Here is an 18,237-nt window from a genome sequence, read left to right on the forward strand (position 1 = left end):
CACATACATACAGACACACATGCACATACGCATACATACAGACATACATGGACACACACACACACACACACACATGCAATCATACATGCACAGACACACACACACATGCACATACAGACACACATACACACACACACACACACACACACATACATACAGACATGCACACACACACACATATAGACACACATGCACACACATACATACAGACATGCACACATGCACAGACACACATACATACAGACACACATGCACACACACACATACACACATACATACATACATACATACAGACAGACATGCACACACATGCATACAGACAGACATGCACACACATACATACATACATACAGACATGCACACACATACATACATACAGACATGCACACACACACACACACACACATACAGACAGACATGCACACACACACACATACAGACACACATGCACATACATACAGACAGACATGCACACATATACATACAGACACACATGCACACATACAGACACACATGTACACACATACATACATACAGACACACATGCACACACACACACACATACACATAAATAAAGCCTTTTTAAAACGAATCTAGCTTGTAGTACAGTACCTTTCCATTCCATTTCCTCATTCAGCCGGGTACTGCACTGTAGGGGGAAGCAGAGAGCACAGCACACTCCTCTGCACTTTACTTTCACTTTTGAAGCCGACGGAGCTTCACACAGTGCCGGGGATCGGCTCATTTGACAGCCCTGATCCCGCAGCACACCAGGCGGGCCGTTCAAAACCGGACTGCGGGCCGCGATTGGCCCGCGGGCCGGACTTTGGACATGCCTGGTTTAGATGAATAGGCTAGCAATACAATATATGAAAAGTAACACATTTACATTTTAAGCATAGATATGATATGCTTTATTTGATTTTAGGGTCATGGATCAAAGGGCCATACACAAAGAAATGAATAATGGCAATTATATTTTAACAGGTCAATAAATCATTTCTCAAACTCCTGTTTGATATCACAAAATTTGGTATTTTTTGTCTGTACCTTTCACAGGTATGTGCAGGCTCTAAAGATATATCCAGTGGTACCCTATTAGGATTAGTATGTGTTTGGATGAGTACCTATGATGGGTAGGAGAGGATTGCTCAGATGCCAGATAATCTACCAGTATGTTTTTTGGACTGTGGAGAATCAAACGCAAAAGTGGTAAGAAATATGCAGGTATGGCTGTGGCACAAACCAAAGCCAGGTCTTACAAGGTAAACATGCTGAGCACCCATTACCATAAATAGTGCAAGGCTGAGGACTGGGCTTTTTAGGGCTAACCAAGGGGTGATAGCGATTTTTTTTAAACAGCTGGATGTTCTCACGGTTGCACTCCGGTAGGCCAACTTATTTTTTTTTTTAAATGATGCAACATGTTTGACAGGCAAGTGTATTCTTACTGGTCATGTAATGTCCATACAAGTGACATTTCTTCTGATGGGATGAACAGGGTCGTCATCTCTTTTTAGTCGGCTTGCTTGGTTTTACTTGGACGTTGACCATCTTTTCCTGTTTGTAGTCTTCAGAGATGGTAAGGATTTCAGGTCTTTTCTTCCTCTGGAATGTGTAACATTCTACCTTCTCCTCTGCTGACACTGCTCTTGTGCTCACCAAGCTAAAGCCCTCTCGCAGCAAGATGTCCAACAAAAGTCCCAGCACATTGGTCCCATTCAGTAGTTTTCTCTGGTCAGGCTTTATAGACACATACCTGCAGCAATGAGTTAGACTGAACAAAGTCAATTTACAACTTCTAAATATGCCGGTTTCCTTATAGTACAGAATACATAGAGCCTTCCTAAAAAGCAGGTATCTGCATGTCTCTCTCCTTACTGTGGACATTTTCCCATCACTTATTGGCCCAGGTCAGCAGGCCAGGATCTGAGGGGAAGACTTTTTGAGTGATGAGATATGCACATTAAAAAAAAAAAAAAAAAACCTGATCACTGTGTGTGTTTGTATATATTATATAATTTATTTTGTGTGACGTTATGCTTCATGTGATTTCCCCACTGTGGCTTAAGCCACATCAAATTATGGCCTAGTCAATTCTGTATAATGTTCTAACCAATTTGCACAAATTTGAGACCAGAAATTTGGAATAAAAGGCTTGTAGTTTTTAGGCACAACCCAGTAGGTAGTAACTATATAAAAAAAAGTTTATTAATACATATAGTGTAGTTTGAGAGTTGGATGATATTCATCCAACTCTGCTACGTAGCCTTATTTCTGGACCCTATAAGATCATGGAATGATTGTTCTTCACTTCCAAGTTTTTATACGTCTTTACAGTGGCTTTGTACAGTATGAATTGTATAACTATTTTGTACTGACTTTTCAAATGTGGATAATTTTAATGTATTTTCTCTATATGTATTAATAAGATTTTTTATATATTTACTACCGACTGGGCTGTGCCTAAAAAGTACAAGCCTTCTATTCCAAATTTCTTGTCTCAAATTAATAGGACATGGCACTGTTCATTAGAGAAGTATCCACAGGACCACTCTGTGCTGATATAACCAATATTGTTCTATTTACACAAATTGATAGCTCTGCATTCATCAATACATCTTTAGAAATAATATAACAGCCCTCAAAATTTCCACTTGCATTAGGAGAGTGGAGCTGCATCAGAGGGTGTTGAATGGGAGCAGATTCCCAACATGGGCGCTATTGACCCCTTCTTTAGCTGCTAGCGGGGGTAAAAGTGCCCACAAGCGGCTGAATAGTGACACTTAAACAGCGGTAAAGCACAGCTAAAACGAGCTTTGCTTTACCGCTAACGGACCCACCCTCCCAATGTGAATGCAGCCTAAACGTTACTGAACTAGCAGAGAAAAATCAGGTCTCCTTCACAGCCAGATAGTGCTGTGTTGTATCGTAGAGATATGTAAATTTCAGACCTGGTAAGTCATTTGGTTTTAAGGGGTTGTACCAGGATGATGCCTGCATCACCCTGGTACTGTTTGAGCTGGCAGTTGGCTCTCTTGTAATTGTTTACGAGCAGCAGGAGAGGACGTTCCCTCTCGCCACCTTTCACGGATCTCCTTTCCACACGTGGGGTATCGCCGCCAATGTCGGATCATCGCTATCAATTCTAGCACTAGACCTACTCTGTACATCTAATGTGTTAACTTATTGATAGTAAAATGTATGTCATTTGTTGGCGTTGTGCGAGTGTGCACAATTTTAAAGCTTGACATGTTTAGTCACTATTTACTTGGCGTGACAGCCCCCCCCAAAGCTGTGCTTGAAAAACCCCTGTGTAAATATCGTGGGACATGAAAATAAAATAAAACCCACTCAGTTCTCTACATACATACATACATATATAGGGTGTTCTAACTAATTTTCTAGCAACAAAAAATGAAAAAATTGTCATATGGAAACACAGTCCCAGAAAATGCCTGGTCTTCAACTGGTTTAAGTATAACTAAAGGCAAAACTTTTTTTTTTATTTATTAGATTTGGATAGAGTGGAGAGGCATTGAAACACCCCCCCCCCCCCCCCCCCCCCGTCAGTTTTTAATTCCTGTCTCTGCCCTGTTCGGCAGATTCGCCTTCTTTATTGGTCCTATTTACTATTGTTGAAAATAAAAGAAAAGCCCCCAGAAAAGTAATAGACCCGAATAGGGACACTAGTTCTGATGACCTGGTGGTCCCCAAGGAATTCCCTTCAGTTGCAGGGATTTATGCTCACTTCCTGTTTGGCTATGGGTCAGGAAGTGAATCTAAAACTCTGCAATTGGACACAGTGGGAAAAAAAAAAAAATCTGACATGGTTATAAACCTCCCTTACTCTATCCAAATTGGGGGGAGATGATTGCCTATAATTCTACTTTTATGGACAGAAATACAAATTCTTTAGCAGACAAAGCAGCCACATATACAGTATTTACTTTGTGTGTTTTGCTGTTTGCTTGGAATTCAGCTTTAAATCATTGGAGGACACATTGCAGTTATGTTTTTAGCATAGAAAGGACAGATTTAACAAGATTTATCAATATTTATAGCTGTAGATGTTGGACCTTTTGGAATTAACACGCTAGAAAATAAACTGCAATTTACCTGGCACCAAACTGATCTCCTGTTGCAAAGTCTGTTCCACACTGGAAGACGAGGTCATGATGTGAGGGTCTTTGCAGAGGAACAGGAGCCAGAGGTTTCTGGTTTGAAAATGGGAAACTGAATCCTTGACCTCCAATGGGCTGTTCTACATACATTACAATGCGGTCAGCAAGGGCCTCAACTGTACTGCTGCATGAGCAAAAGATGCGGAAGAAAGCATGTGTCTCTTGTAGGAGGAACCTTACTTCCAAGATCTCCTGCCTGGGCTGGTAAATGTTCCCCTGGCCTAGCTGCTCAGCCAGAGCATGAAGTTGGTAGAATTCAGCTTCCCTCTGAAGTCTTTCATATTCAGAGAAATCAGATGGTATAGTCAGTTGAGAAGTTCTCAGATAGTCCAATATGTAGCTGAACAAGGAACCATCCCTGTCTACAAAAAACTGACCGTTTACAAGCCTGAAATCCCGGTCGCTGCCATCCAGCATGTGTGCCAATCTGGAATCTGGGAACCTCTGCAGTGTTGAAGCAAAAGTGGTGAACTTCGCACCCCCAACATTTAGGGTTATCACATCTGGATTGCTCATTGCTCACCAACTCTTCAGTCCTGTAGATGCTGGCACTGACAGACTGTACTAAACAGGAGAAAAGAAAAGACCTTTGCTTGGCAACAATAACCCAAACACATTGCAGATATGCTGATGTATTTGAGCGTGTGTGGCTTTAGTTGCTTGGGAACGCCCAGGACTCTTGCATTCTGAAAAGAACTTTGTTGACTGATCTAGTGATAACAAACAAAACTAGAAGAGTGTGAGTGGCAGACTATATATATATATATATATATATAATTTTATAAATTATGAACATGTATTTTGACTTTGACTAAAGCTGGGTATGCACTATTGGCAAAATGGAAGAAAATTCTATATGAGGCACGATTGTTTTATTTCCATACAGTGTGTACACAAATTTTGACACCCAATTCAGATTTTCCAAAGGGAAAAGTTCCAAAAATGTTCTCATACTTCAACAAAACAAACAATTTTGTTTTTTGTACTGTTTTCGTACAAGGAAAATTGGATACAATAGACTGCACGTGATCAGAAACCTTAAAGAACTATAATCTACGCCACAGGTGTTAAACACAAGGCCTGTAGGCCAAATCGGACCCTCCAGGCCATTTCATGTGGCCCTCGCACCTCTCCTGCAACTGCAGGAGAGCTCCAGCACTCCTCTGGTCCTCCTCCAGACCCCTACTTTATGCTTTCAAGCAATGCAACCAGCTTCTTCCCAGCTGCAGCATAAGGAAAGGGGGTGCACTGTGATTTGATTAACTCAACTTCTGATGGTGGGGTGGCTCTTGATATCTAAAGTAAGGGGCAAGGATGCGCTGAACATCTAATCTAGATACAACCGGGCCTTTTGAGGGCAATCCATAATGCTTATGCGGTCCATGATGAAATTGAGTTTGACACCCCTGATCTATGCTATAATATTTGTACGTTAAACAAAAAAAAACCCTTCTGTAATTTACAAGTCACTATCTCGCAAAAAGCATAGTACTATACACCCTTCACCATGTTTGTGTACATATGTACTTGAAGTTGTTAAAGATATCCAATGCAGATCTAAGCCCTGCTGCAAGAATGCATGCCAAACTAAGGTGTAGATGTATGGGGGGTCGTGGTGGGACAGGCATGTGAGAAGACGTGTGTATCACAGCTCCTACACAGCACAGTCAATTCATCCTCTCACAGCAGTAATCTAATGGCGAGAAACGGCTATCCAGCTGGCTACCAAGCAGGGCAACCCTCCGAACCACCCGCCGGCACTCTGCACCCGTGGAAAAAGCAAAAAAACAGGTTTACATGAGCTCCGAAATGATGGCGCCGGCGCGGCCCTGGTGCAGCGCACACCGCGTGGAGCAGAGAAATCCAGAGGGGATCCCAGCAAAAAGATACTAAAGACTTCGGGTAAGGAGTACCCGAGGGACATTACATTTTTTGCACAAAAACTGGGGGGGCCCCTGGAACAGATGGAGGCGGGGGGGATCTACACAACCTCATGAGGCACTACAGGGCCCAGCAGCACAGAGCTCACTGAGGCAGTCAGCAGGAGAGACAGAGGGACAGGGTGAGCAGGACTGTTGCTGAGCAGCACCATCCCTCTCACACAGACACGGCTGCAAATGATAATGAGCAACCAACTCTGGCAGAGATACTTAGGGCAGTACATGTCTGCACTGCCTTAATGAATACCCTTAAAGAGCAGGTTGGGGGATTAACAAAGGATGTCTCCCTGCTGAGACAAGATATGCAAAAAAAAAATTTGAAAACGCACAACTGCGGTGGAAAGCAGGGTGAGCAAAGTTGAAGACAGACTCCCCCCAGTTGCTTGGGAGGCTCATGTTGCACATCAGCTAGCCAAGGAAACTAACAACAGAGCAGATGACATTGAAAATCGTCTAAGACGGAACAATGTATGTATTGTAGGACTTCCTGAGAAGACTGAGGGGAAGGACCCTACCACATTCATAGAGGGATTGCTACAGGAGGTATTTGGCAAAGAAGCATTCTCTCCGTTCCTCACCATGGAGAGGGCCCACCACACACCGGGCCGCCCACCACAACCGGGTGCCCATCCTTGCCAGACTTTTGCATTACAGAGACAGGGAAGTGGTACTGAGACAAGCCAGAGAGAAGGCTAATGTGCAGATAAAATGGGGTCTGGGTATTCTTCTACCCGGACTTTTCTGCGGAGGTGCAGTGGAGACGGGCCAAGTTCTCAGATGTGAAAAGGAGACTGAGAGCATTGCAGCTACCCTATGCTATGTTGTACCCCGCTAAGCTGAGGGTTACCGCTAACCGCCAAACCCATTTTTTTTAATCGGCTCAAGATGCTGCACTGTGGCTGGATCAGAACGAACAGGCTTTACGCCACCGGGGCGGAGAGGAGGTTGGAGATTGATTTGTTGATAGCCACATCCGGAAACCACGCTGAAGAATCAACATGCTGGATGTACCGACAAGCTATATATTGAGTACTTGTACATATATATATTTTTTATTTATTTATATCCCTATGTTTCCCGTATATTTTTGCCCGTCTTTGCCTTGTTTGGCTGGAAAAGATATTGTTCATTTTGACCCCGATGGAGTGTTTCGCCTAAGCGGGGATACTTGGGTCTGGCTCTGCTGGGAGACATAATACTACCATGTGAGTCTTGAGCCATCTTGTGAAGATGCAAGAAAAATGTGTTCTTTCTACGTGAGAAGTGGAAAAAAAGTGCTCAAACAGTTTTGGTTTCTAGTTAGTTCAGTCTGGTCTGTCACGTTGACAGCCTGGACTGCTGTTTTTTGTCTTTTGTGTTTAACTTCTTTTACACACAGGCTTCGTTTGGAGGACACTAGGCTTTGGAACTGTCGCTATGCAAACAAGGGTGAATTTGAGACCCCTGAACTGTGGCACATCCCCATTAATGTGGACTGGGGCCAGGCCTGGCCGCCTGTGGCTTGGTCCAGCTCCCCCTCTCACTGGATCTTGCCATACTCTATTACCAATTTGAATGTCTTTTATTTGTTTAGATACACCCTGAAGTTTTTTGATCATATGAATGCAAATGGCTGAAATATATGTGGTGTCTTGGAATGTTAGGGGGCTCCGCTCCCCGCTTAAACGTATGATGATATCCACACGCTTGAAGAAGTTTCACCCAACCATCTTGTGTTTCCGAGAAACACACTTGACTACAGAAATGCAGAGATGTGTGCAGTACTCTTGGGTGGGGAAAGTATATCATTCCACACACACCTCCTTTTCTAGGGGGGTGAGTGTGTTAGTCCACAATGCCATTGATTTTCAGGAGTTTGACACATGTATAGACTCTGAGGGACGGTATATTTTCTTACACTGTCATATTGGGTCGTTGCACTGCATCTTGGCATGCATATATATTCCTCCCCCCTTTACAGTGGGGGTGCTTCGGACTCTGCTGACCTATTTGGAGGGGCGGCCAGACCTTCCGGTGTTGGTAGTTGGTGATTTTAATTGCTGGCAGAGTCCCTCGATGGACAGGCACCCAAGTTTGGGGGGGGGGGCTGCCTCGTTGAGGGAGTCGCCATTGCTGAGGTTGTTTAATGAGGTGGGGTGGATGGATATGTGGAGGCACAGAAACCCTTTGGAGAGGCAGTTTTCCTGTTTCTCCAAAACGCATGGAACATTATCTAGGATTTATTTAGCAGTAGGTTACACTGCCATGCTCCCCTCTGTTTTGGAGATATACAAACCACGCAGTGTATCTGACCACTCCCACTTGGTGATTCGCTTGATTGTGGCTCCGCTGTCGGGGTTGCCCAGGGCATCCTGGAAATGTAATGCCTTCTGGCTGAAGTTATTCCTATCGCCTACTGAGCTGGAGCAGAGCATGCAGGAATTCTCGGAGAGGCAGGAATTTGCGGATTCCACCTTAACTCAATGGGAGGTTTTTACGGCTTACGTAAGGGGGCCATTAATCGCAGAAATCACGTAGGTTAAAAGACAGTCAGTGGGGCAGAGGGATGAGCTGGAGAAGCTGGTGCAGGACTTGGAGGAACAGTATGTTCGAGACCCCAATGATGCTGCCAAGGAGGCATGGCAGTCAGCTCAGGCTACTTATGAGCGTCTGCTGTCCTTTACGGCAGAGAGGAAAAAATTCTTCTCAAAGGTAACATTTTTTGAGGAAGGGGAAATTACGGGTCGCCTGTTGGCTAAGATAGCAAACTCACAGCAAAGGTCCCCTGTTATAGGGGCAATTAGAACACCGGAGGGAAGAATAGTGAACTCCCCTGACAAAACCCTGCCAGTTCCTGCAAAATTTTATGAGAGCCTATACCTACCGACTGGGGAGTATACCATGGAGGAACTCATGAGATACCTATAGGGTATTAATTTCCCGCAAATTACAAATGAGCACAGACAGGTACTGGATGACCCACTTACAGTGGAGGCGTTACAAGCAGCGATAGCGGAGTTCCCTAACTGGAAGGCCTCTGGGTCGGACGGCCTCCCCATAGAAATTTACAAACAATATGCTGATATCCTTCTTCCTAAGTTGCTGGTGATATTTGAGGCAGCTAGGGAACATAGGACCTTGCCCTCCTCTATGTCCATGGCAAATATTGTTCTTATTTTAAAACCAGGGAAGGATTCCCTCGATCCAGGATTGTACAGGCCCATCTCTTTGTTACAGAATGATGTCAAATTGCTGGCTAAAGTCCTTGCACTAAGAATAAATAAGGTCATTACAGCTATAATACACCCGGACCAAGCTGGGTTTATGCCGAATAAGTCCGTGGCGGTAAACCTCAGGAGACTATCTGAATATTCAGTCTCAGGCAGATAACATGGGACAGAGGGCCTTGCTCTCATTGGATGCTATGAAGGCCTTCGATAGCATCGAATGGGAATATTTATGGGGGGTTCTTCAGAGGTTTGGGTTTGGGGAAATGTACATTTCCTGGGTCTGTTTTCTCTAGTGTCATCCACAGGCAGCAATTAAGGAGGCAGAGAGAGTATCCCATACCTTCGCGTTGGGCCGGGGCACGAGACAGGGGTGCCCACTGTCTGCCCTGCTCTTCGCTTTAGCTATTGAGCCTTTGGCCATTGCAATTGAAGACCACCCGGGTATTACCAGCTTCTGTTATGGGGACACGCATGAGAAACTGCTCTATGCGGATGACACTAGTTAAAATATCCTGAAGATAATGTAACAGACACCCCTTTTAAAACGGGACCAATCGCGTGCGTGCGTGCGTGCGTATATATATATATATATATATTATATTATATATATAGTGCCTTGCGAAAGTATTCGGCCCCCTTGAACTTTTCAACCTTTTGCCACATTTCAGGCTTCAAACAAAGATATGAAATTTTAATTTTTTGTGAAGAATCACCAACAAGTGGGACACAATTGTGAAGTGGACGAAATCTATTGGATAATTTAAACTTTTTTAGCAAATAAAAAAACTGAAAAGTGGTGCGTGCAAAATTATTCGGCCCCTTTACTTTCAGTGCAGCATACTCACTCCAGAAGTTCAGCGAGGATCTCTGAATGATACAACGTTGTCCTAAATGACTGATGGTGATAAATAGAATCCACCTGTGTGTAATCAAGTCTCTGTATAAATGCACCTGCTCTGTGATAGTCTCAGGGTTCTGTTGAAAGCGCAGAGAGCATCATGAAGACCAAGGAATACACCAGGCAGGTCCGTAATACTGTTGTGGAGAAGTTTAAAGCCGGATTTGGATACAAAAAGATTTCCAAAGCTTTAAACATCCCAAGGAGCACTGTGCAAGCGATCATTTTGAAATGGAAGGAGTAACGGGCCACTGAAAATCTACCAAGACCTGGCTGCCCCTCTAAACTTTCAGCTCAGACAAGGAGAAGACTGATCAGAGATGCAGCCAAGAGGCCCATGATCACTCTGGATGAACTGCAGAGAACTACAGCGGAGGTGGGAGAGTCTTTCCATAGGACAACAATCAGTCGTACACTGCACAAATCTGGCCTTTATGGAAGAGTGGCAAGAAGAAAGCCATTTCTCAAAGATATCCATAAAAAGTCTCGTCTAAAGTTTGCCACAAGCCACCTGGGAGACACACCAAACATGTGGAAGAAGGTGCTCTGGTCAGATGAAACTAAAATCGAACTTTTTGCCCACAATGCAAAACGATATGTTTGGCGTAAAAGCAACACAGCTCATCACCCTCAACACACCATCCCCACTGTCAAACATGGTGGTGGTAGCATCATGGTTTGGGCCTGCTTTTCTTCAGCAGGGACAGGGAAGATGGTTAAAATTGAGGGGAAGATGGATGCAGCCAAATACAGGACCATTCTGGATGAAAACCTGTTGGAGTCTGCAAAAGACCTGAAACGGACGGAGATTTATCTTCCAACAAGACAATGATCCCAAACATACAGCAAAATCTACAAAGGAATGGTTTACAAATAAACGTATCCAGGTGTTAGAATGGCCAAGTCAAAGTCCAGATCTGAATCAAATCGAGAATCTGTGGTAGGAGCTGAAAACTGCTGTTCACAAACGCTCTTCATCCAACCTCACTGAGCTCGAGCTGTTTTGCAAGGAAGAATGGGCAAGAATTTCAGTCTCTCGATGTGCAAAACTGATAGAGACATACCCCAAGCGACTTGCAGCTGTAATCGCAGCAAAAGGTGGCTCTACAAAGTATTAACGCAAGTGGGCCGAATAATTTTGCACGCCCCACTTTTCATTTTTTTATTAGTTAAAAAAGTTTCAAAAATCCAATCGATTTAGTTCCACTTCACAATTGTGTCCCACTTGTTGGTGATTCTTCACAAAAAGTAAAAATTTTATATCTTTATGTTTGAAGCCTGAAATGTGGCAAAAGGTTGAAAAGTTCAAGGGGGCCAAATACTTTCGCAAGGCACTGTGTGTGTGTGTGTGTGTGTGTATATATGTATATAAAATAGCGAAATTTTTCTGGTTAAAACAATAGTGACAAGAAAGTCCTTTGCTAATTGATGGGGGTTAGTCCATCGGACTGCCCCATGACTGTACATAAATGCCCCCTCTTTGGGGGGGGTCACAATAAAGGGCATCACCAACATACCCGGTCCTCGTATCAATTCCTGTGTGTGTTGCGCAAGGAACCCGCATAAAGCGGTCACTTCTGTCCCTGTCTTCCAGCTCAACAAAGAGGTATGCGGCAGGAGCTTCACAGCGTGCGGCGAGCTTGCACGTCAGCCGGACCAGCTGTGTTGGTTGCTCCGCGCATGCGCTGGGGAAACGAAGCCGCACCGCGACATGATAGAAGTCCAGCGCAGCCAACATCATCCAGTTACGCCTGTGCAGTGCGGAACGCTGCGTCCCAGAGAGGCCGCGAGCGGCCTGTGTTCTGACAGATACCGTCCGCCTATCGAAAAGTGTCCACTCTGAACTGTGCAGGAGCAGCGCTTGTGCAGTACAGAGCACAAGGAGATTTGATAAATCTCTGAAGATGAATGGTGCCTGCACCGTGAGTCCAGGTGCAAGCCCCACCATCCAAGTGGACATAGGGCTGCACATATTAGAGGGCCCCTCGTGGGCTTGCTTCCCTCGCCACGCTTCGGGCACTGCCTCACTTCGCTCGGCTCTTTTTATTCTAACATTTGTCCACTTGGATGGTGGGGCTTGAACCTGGACTCACGGCGCAGGCGCCGTTCATCTTCGGATATTATCGGTATCTCCTTGTCATGTGTACTGCGCATGCGCAGTACACAGCGGACACTATCCGACGGGGGACACTATTTGACATGACACCGGCACACCACCTCCAGCCCCCCACCCCTCCCCCGGCATGCAAATACCCGCGGGAAGGAGGGGACAAGCAGCAGCACGCGGCCTGGGTTGCCGTACTAGTGCATCTGCACCGGGCTTCCAAGAAAGGAGGATTGTATTAGGAGTGCAAGAGACTCAAAAAAAAAAAAACCTGAGAAAACAAGAGGGGTTATGGACAGAGGATGTATGCAGCAGCCTGGCAACAGTCACCCGAGACAAGGCCAAAAGTGCAATTACATAGCATTGTTGCTGTAAAAGTCATAATTCCTAAGGCTGCTTGGTGTAGCCTTGCAAGCCTCAATATTTACAATCCGAACATAACCGGGCTAGTAATAACCCGCTTGTGTTTATACAATAATCAACAACTTATTTTACCCAATGATTTTTCAATAATTTTAGCTAGCAATAAAAAATAACTAAAATCTGAGTTATCTTTCTGTAGGATTTTTTTTTTTTATCACAATTGCCCCCACGGGGGTCTTCTAGAATAACTTCAAGGACTAGAAATTGAACCATACCAGTATCAAATTTGTGGTATAATCCTAAATGCCGGCTCACCGGGGTAAGCATTTTAGCTAATTGGGAATAATACACGTGGTCATAGATGCGTTTTTTGAAGGGGCGGATCATTTTTCCCACATAACAAGCCCCGCATTTGCATTTCATTAAGTATATAACCCCAGGTGTTTCACAATTTGCATGGAAACGGGGGCGAAACTTCTCTCCATTTGGTAATTTGAAGGTTGTGCCTACTCATACCCATGGGCAATAAGTACATTGCCCACATGTATACATTCCATTAGGTAGCCTATTTTCTTGACTACTAGGGCAGAAATGGCTGGCCGTCAATCTGTCACCTAAAGACGGACTTTTGCGTCTTTAGGTGACATTGGCTTAATACTGAGTCATTGCTCAAAAAATTACAATGTTTGGCCATACAAGATCAGAGTTGATGGTGTTGACTAGAAAATCTAGTTATAAACTTGGTCGTTTGTTGTTCCAACATTAATTTAGGTTTTGAATGCAAAAGGACTGATCTCTCTTGGTTTAAGGCTTTAGTGTATGCTTTTCTCAATATACTTTTACTGTAGACCCGTTCACGCAGACGTGTACGTAGTTCTACATGATAAAATCTGACTCGTGTACAGTTGCGTCTCAGCCGGATGTATTATGCATAAGGGATGCTATGAACTAAGGAACATGGATGCCCACTTTCCGCGTGCAATATAGTGTTCCCTGCCGTCTTCTTCCGATACAATTTGGTGACGAGATTATTATCCTCATCCCTAGAGATCATCGGATCAAGAAAAGATATACTATTTTGCTGACAGTCAAAGGTAAATTTAAGATTGTAGTTATTGGAATTTAGATATTGCATAAAGCACTTCAATTCCAATACTGTGCCAGTCAGACATTAAAGCTGGCCATACACTAAGGCCGACCGGCTATAGACTGTTCAAATCTCAGGCAATTCGGCAGGAGCCAGCTGACATTCAAACCATGTTTGGGCATGCTGAATGTACCAAGTTGATCAATCAACTTGGGTACAACCAGCCTGCCAAATTCACTTGAGATTATCGATAGCAGCTGCTATAGCCATTAGCAATAATCGCTGTTTTCTCCTGGCTGGGACAGCTACCCAACGATGGGGGCAGTTTCTTGGCAGGAGGAATTCCCCCGTCGGCACTGCCTGTGTTGATGGGGGAATCGTGCAAATTTATTTCCACAACCCCTGGTTCCAGGAAAGAAATTTGCACCATCTATGGCCAGCCTAATAGATTTTTGAATGAACGGTTTGAAAATTCTTAGTACGTTAAACAATGATCGGATAGATGCCCTTCGATAGTACTTCAAAATTGCATTTGCTTTTAACATTGCTTTCATTTGATTTTGTAACACATGTAATTTTTTGAACAAAAGCAGCAGCATTCATTGTTAAAAATTTTAACTAAACCCAGGGCTAAGAAAAAAAATATAGGTTGCAGTTTTCCAGTCATTGGATATGCTTCATTATTTTTTCAGGCAAATGCCTATCCTTGCCAGGACAGAATTCAAAGTTTAACCAGTACTCACCCTGCCTATATTCAAATGATGGCCAGGCAGGATCGTTCTAGTTCCCACGAGCCATGCTGCTGCGCAATCTGTCACCTGCTGTGTCCACTGGACTCTAGCAGTTGAGGGGAAGTCATTCCTATCCATACAAGTAGACTACAGCATGTATTGTATGTAGTATAAGCTAATACAGTCTGTTACAGCATTTCCAGTGGACAGATTGTTCTTCCATGCAAGGAATTAATTTGAGCCAACTGGCCCAAACAAACTATAAAGTGAAAAGAAACCTGGACTTCTGATTTAAGGAAGAAAATTGCCTTCTCAATTAAACTTGCCCCCCCCCCCCCCCAACCACACTTACTTTTAGTGGTGTTCATATATTGTCATAATATATTACAAGCATTCCTTACTCAAAATCCCCAAAACAATAAACAAAAAAACAAACACCAAACGCACTGAAGTCCAGAAACTTAATAAAGGCAATAAGCTGATGGAAAGATGGATATAAAGGCAAAAACCGTTCCACAAGAATATGTCAATAGAATATAAAGGAACTATTGAGATCCTAATAGTAGGGGTTAAATCAGTAGGGTGTAACATAGGTTTAGCCGTGCTTTTCCATCAACCAGCGGGAAGAGAGGGCACACCGGCCCTAGTGTGACACGGTTTATTAAAAAAGATAGACGAATGTAGTACACTCACATTGTATTGATAAAAACAAGCGCATTCATAGAGGCTGTGGTTGCACTCAGTCCAGAAATCCAAGCTGGATATGAAGCGAACTGACTTTCTGGATAGTCCGCGAACAGCCGCCGAAAAAATGCATAGGAGGGCTCTCATGAGACCACGTGGTAAACTGAAGGACGCCACGTCCTCTGAAATGCGTAGTTATAGCAACCATCAAGTGTCATTTATCAGCTGGCTTCTGAGGATCACATGCACGTGTCCTTGTGTGGAGTCTCTGCTTTCCAGGATCCTCGTGGAGAGCAGACTGCTCTCGTGCAGTTTTTCGGCAGCTTCTCATGGATTATCCAGACACTGGATTTCTGAACTCAGGAGAGCAATCACAGCCTCTATGGATGTGCTTGATTTTATCAACACAATGTGAGTGTACTACATTCATTTTGTCTATATCTTTTTTAATAAATGGTGTCACACTAGGGCCAGTGCGCTCTCTTTTACTCTTGTCTACTCAAAATCCCATCCTGCTCTGCCATCTTCATTCTTTAAACAGCAAGAAATCGGCTGTTTTTTCCTGGTTTCTTCTGCTGGTCCCCCCAATGACGTGAAGCAAGATCTGGCATCTGTTTATGGGAATGAAAGATAATGCCTCTGAGGTATCTGACACCAGTAGCCAAAAGGCAACAATAAGACAATGAATCATTATTCTCACCAATGTTGAAAATACTTGAATAAGAGCCATGCTCCGTTCTCCACTCTTCCAAATACTTTTGTTCAAGCATCAACAAAATGTCTGCAATGTCTCCACCAAAAAGGAACCACCACCTCTGTGTGATAAATTCATAGTTGGTGAAACACATTAAGAAGGTGGTGTTTTAGTTGTGGAGACATCATGTTTTTAAGCTATTCTGTTGATGCTTGATTAAAAGTATTTGGAAGAGTGAAAATCGGCGTGAGGTCCTTATTTATCTATTCTCTTCAATGGTGAGCCAGGATGGGCTTCTCTAATGCCGTGTACACACGACCGGACTTTGAGGGACTAGGTCCCACAGACTTTCGACGGAGTTCTGACAGAGTTCTGACGGACTTTCCGAATGAACGGACTTGGCCACACACAATCACACCAAAGTCCGACGGATTCGAACGTGATGACGTACGACTGGACTAGAATAAGGAAGTTCATAGCCAGTAGCCAATAGCTGCCCTCGCGCCGGTTTTTGTCCGTCGGACTAGCATACAGACGAGCGGATTTCTCAGTAGGAACTGGGTCCAGTGGAGTTCTGTCGGAAAAAAAATTGAAACATGTTCCATTTCTAAAGTCTGTCAGACTTTTGCAAATCAAAAGTCCGCTGCAGCCCACACATGATCGAATGGTCTGCCGGAATCATTCCGTCTGACTTTTGATGTTGAAAAGTCCGGTCGTGTGTACGCGGCATAAGCCAGCACCCTGTTTATCCATGGAGAGGAGAAGCTCTGGAGTGGTGCTTTGGGTTGGGATGTTTCTACTAGAATATTCTAGTCTAGAGGAGAATGGTGGCAGGGTCCACATAAAAATGTTAAAAAAGCAAAATAAAATGTAAAAATAGAGACAGATCATTATTTTTTTAATTTATTTTTTTAAGTAGAAGATGGAGAATAGGATTACAGCAAACCTACATTTTTGAATACAGGTCCAGTATGATAAAGCTCTTGCAATGTTCTGCTCTCTTGTAAGCAAACACAGCCACAGATTACTTGTTATCCCACATGTTTTATTGTGCTCTCGTGTACAGGTTCAGGTCTTCATGCCAGGAACATGAAGGAATGGTAGATGATCTTTCTTGAAGGCCATCTATATAGGACTCATAAGAGACAATGGGCTGTGAATAGCCATTTAATAGTCATCACAGTCCCAAGTTTCTTATCAGCCTAGAAGTATTTTGCACAGACTGCACAGAAATGGCGTTAGCTTCATTCAGTGGATTAGGAAAAGCTGGCGTAGGAGCATCGGTTCAGATCACAAGATATTATTTACATGTCAAATGCTGTCTGGCTAACAAGCAACCAGGGTCAGGGAAAATGGCAAAGAATAATACGTAGATACACACATGTAAGTATAATTTTACATAAATATCTTTCACACACTCTTTTACTCTACAGATCGTATGCCTCCAGAAGGTCTCAACTTTAGTCACAGGAAGATGACTAAGAGTAGCCCTATAGTAAAATGTTCTTTTCACACTTATGGATATAGAGTAATGTGCGTACCTATGTGCATTCATTACACAAAGAGGTTTATTTACTAAAGGCAAATCCACTTTGCACTGCAAGTGCACTGCAAATGCACTTGTAAGTGCAGTCGCTGTAGATCTGAGGGGAAGATCTGCTGATTTCATCATCCAATGATGTGCAAGCAAAAATGCTTTTTTTTTTTTTTTCTTGCATGTCCCCCTCAGATCCACAGCGACTGCACTTCCAAGTGTACTTGTAGTGCAAAGTGGAATTGCCTTTAGTAAATTACCCCCAAAGTGTGAGAGAAACATGGAGATCTTCCATAGTGCACATGTTAAAAGCCACAAACCTGCATGATGCATGTATTTTGTGTTTTTACTATTCATTTCACGGCTTCGCTAAATCTTCTGTGAAGGGGACATGACGGAAATTTTTATCTCATTCAACGGCTGCTGCCAAGACAGTCGCTGTTCAGTGTATTCTGACAGCAACGAGTGCTGCTTCAGAATACAATATCCCAGCGGGGGATTCCTCCATCCATCTAATTTCTATTACTTCCATTACTGGACCCCACCTTGAACAAAGGCGCTGGGTTGACCCACACTATCCAAAATTGATCCCCTTGCTGTACAGTTCATTCTGGCAGGCCCTACACTACATCAGCATGACTATATGAACATGTGGGAAACGGACCTTGATAATACTATAGAACCTGAACAATGGACCCAACTTTGGAACCCTACCAAATTAGGTTCTCAGGCCGCGTACACACGCGCGGACTGTTCGCTCAACTTTGTTCGTCAAACAGTTTGACAAACAGTCCGCTCAAAATTAGCAT

At 43.7% G+C, this 18,237-nt stretch overlaps 1 protein-coding gene across 1 annotated transcript; it reads right to left on the reverse strand.

Annotated features, from left to right (window-relative positions):
- Positions 1–884: 884 nt before the first annotated feature.
- On the reverse strand, positions 885–4,788 carry KCNRG (potassium channel regulator). Its single transcript, XM_077484242.1, has 2 exons — positions 4,120–4,788; positions 885–1,759 (listed from the first exon to the last, which is right to left on the reverse strand). Exons 1-2 carry the CDS (start codon positions 4,698–4,700, stop codon positions 1,507–1,509), a joined length of 834 nt encoding a protein of 277 aa, XP_077340368.1. The 5' UTR covers positions 4,701–4,788; the 3' UTR covers positions 885–1,506.
- Positions 4,789–18,237: the final 13,449 nt, after the last annotated feature.

The sequence above is a fragment of the Lithobates pipiens genome, unplaced genomic scaffold, assembly GCF_037356315.1.
Source record: "Lithobates pipiens isolate NorthernLeopardFrog02 unplaced genomic scaffold, aLitPip1_a1.2 Scaffold_16, whole genome shotgun sequence".
NCBI classification, from domain to species: Eukaryota; Metazoa; Chordata; class Amphibia; order Anura; family Ranidae; genus Lithobates; species Lithobates pipiens.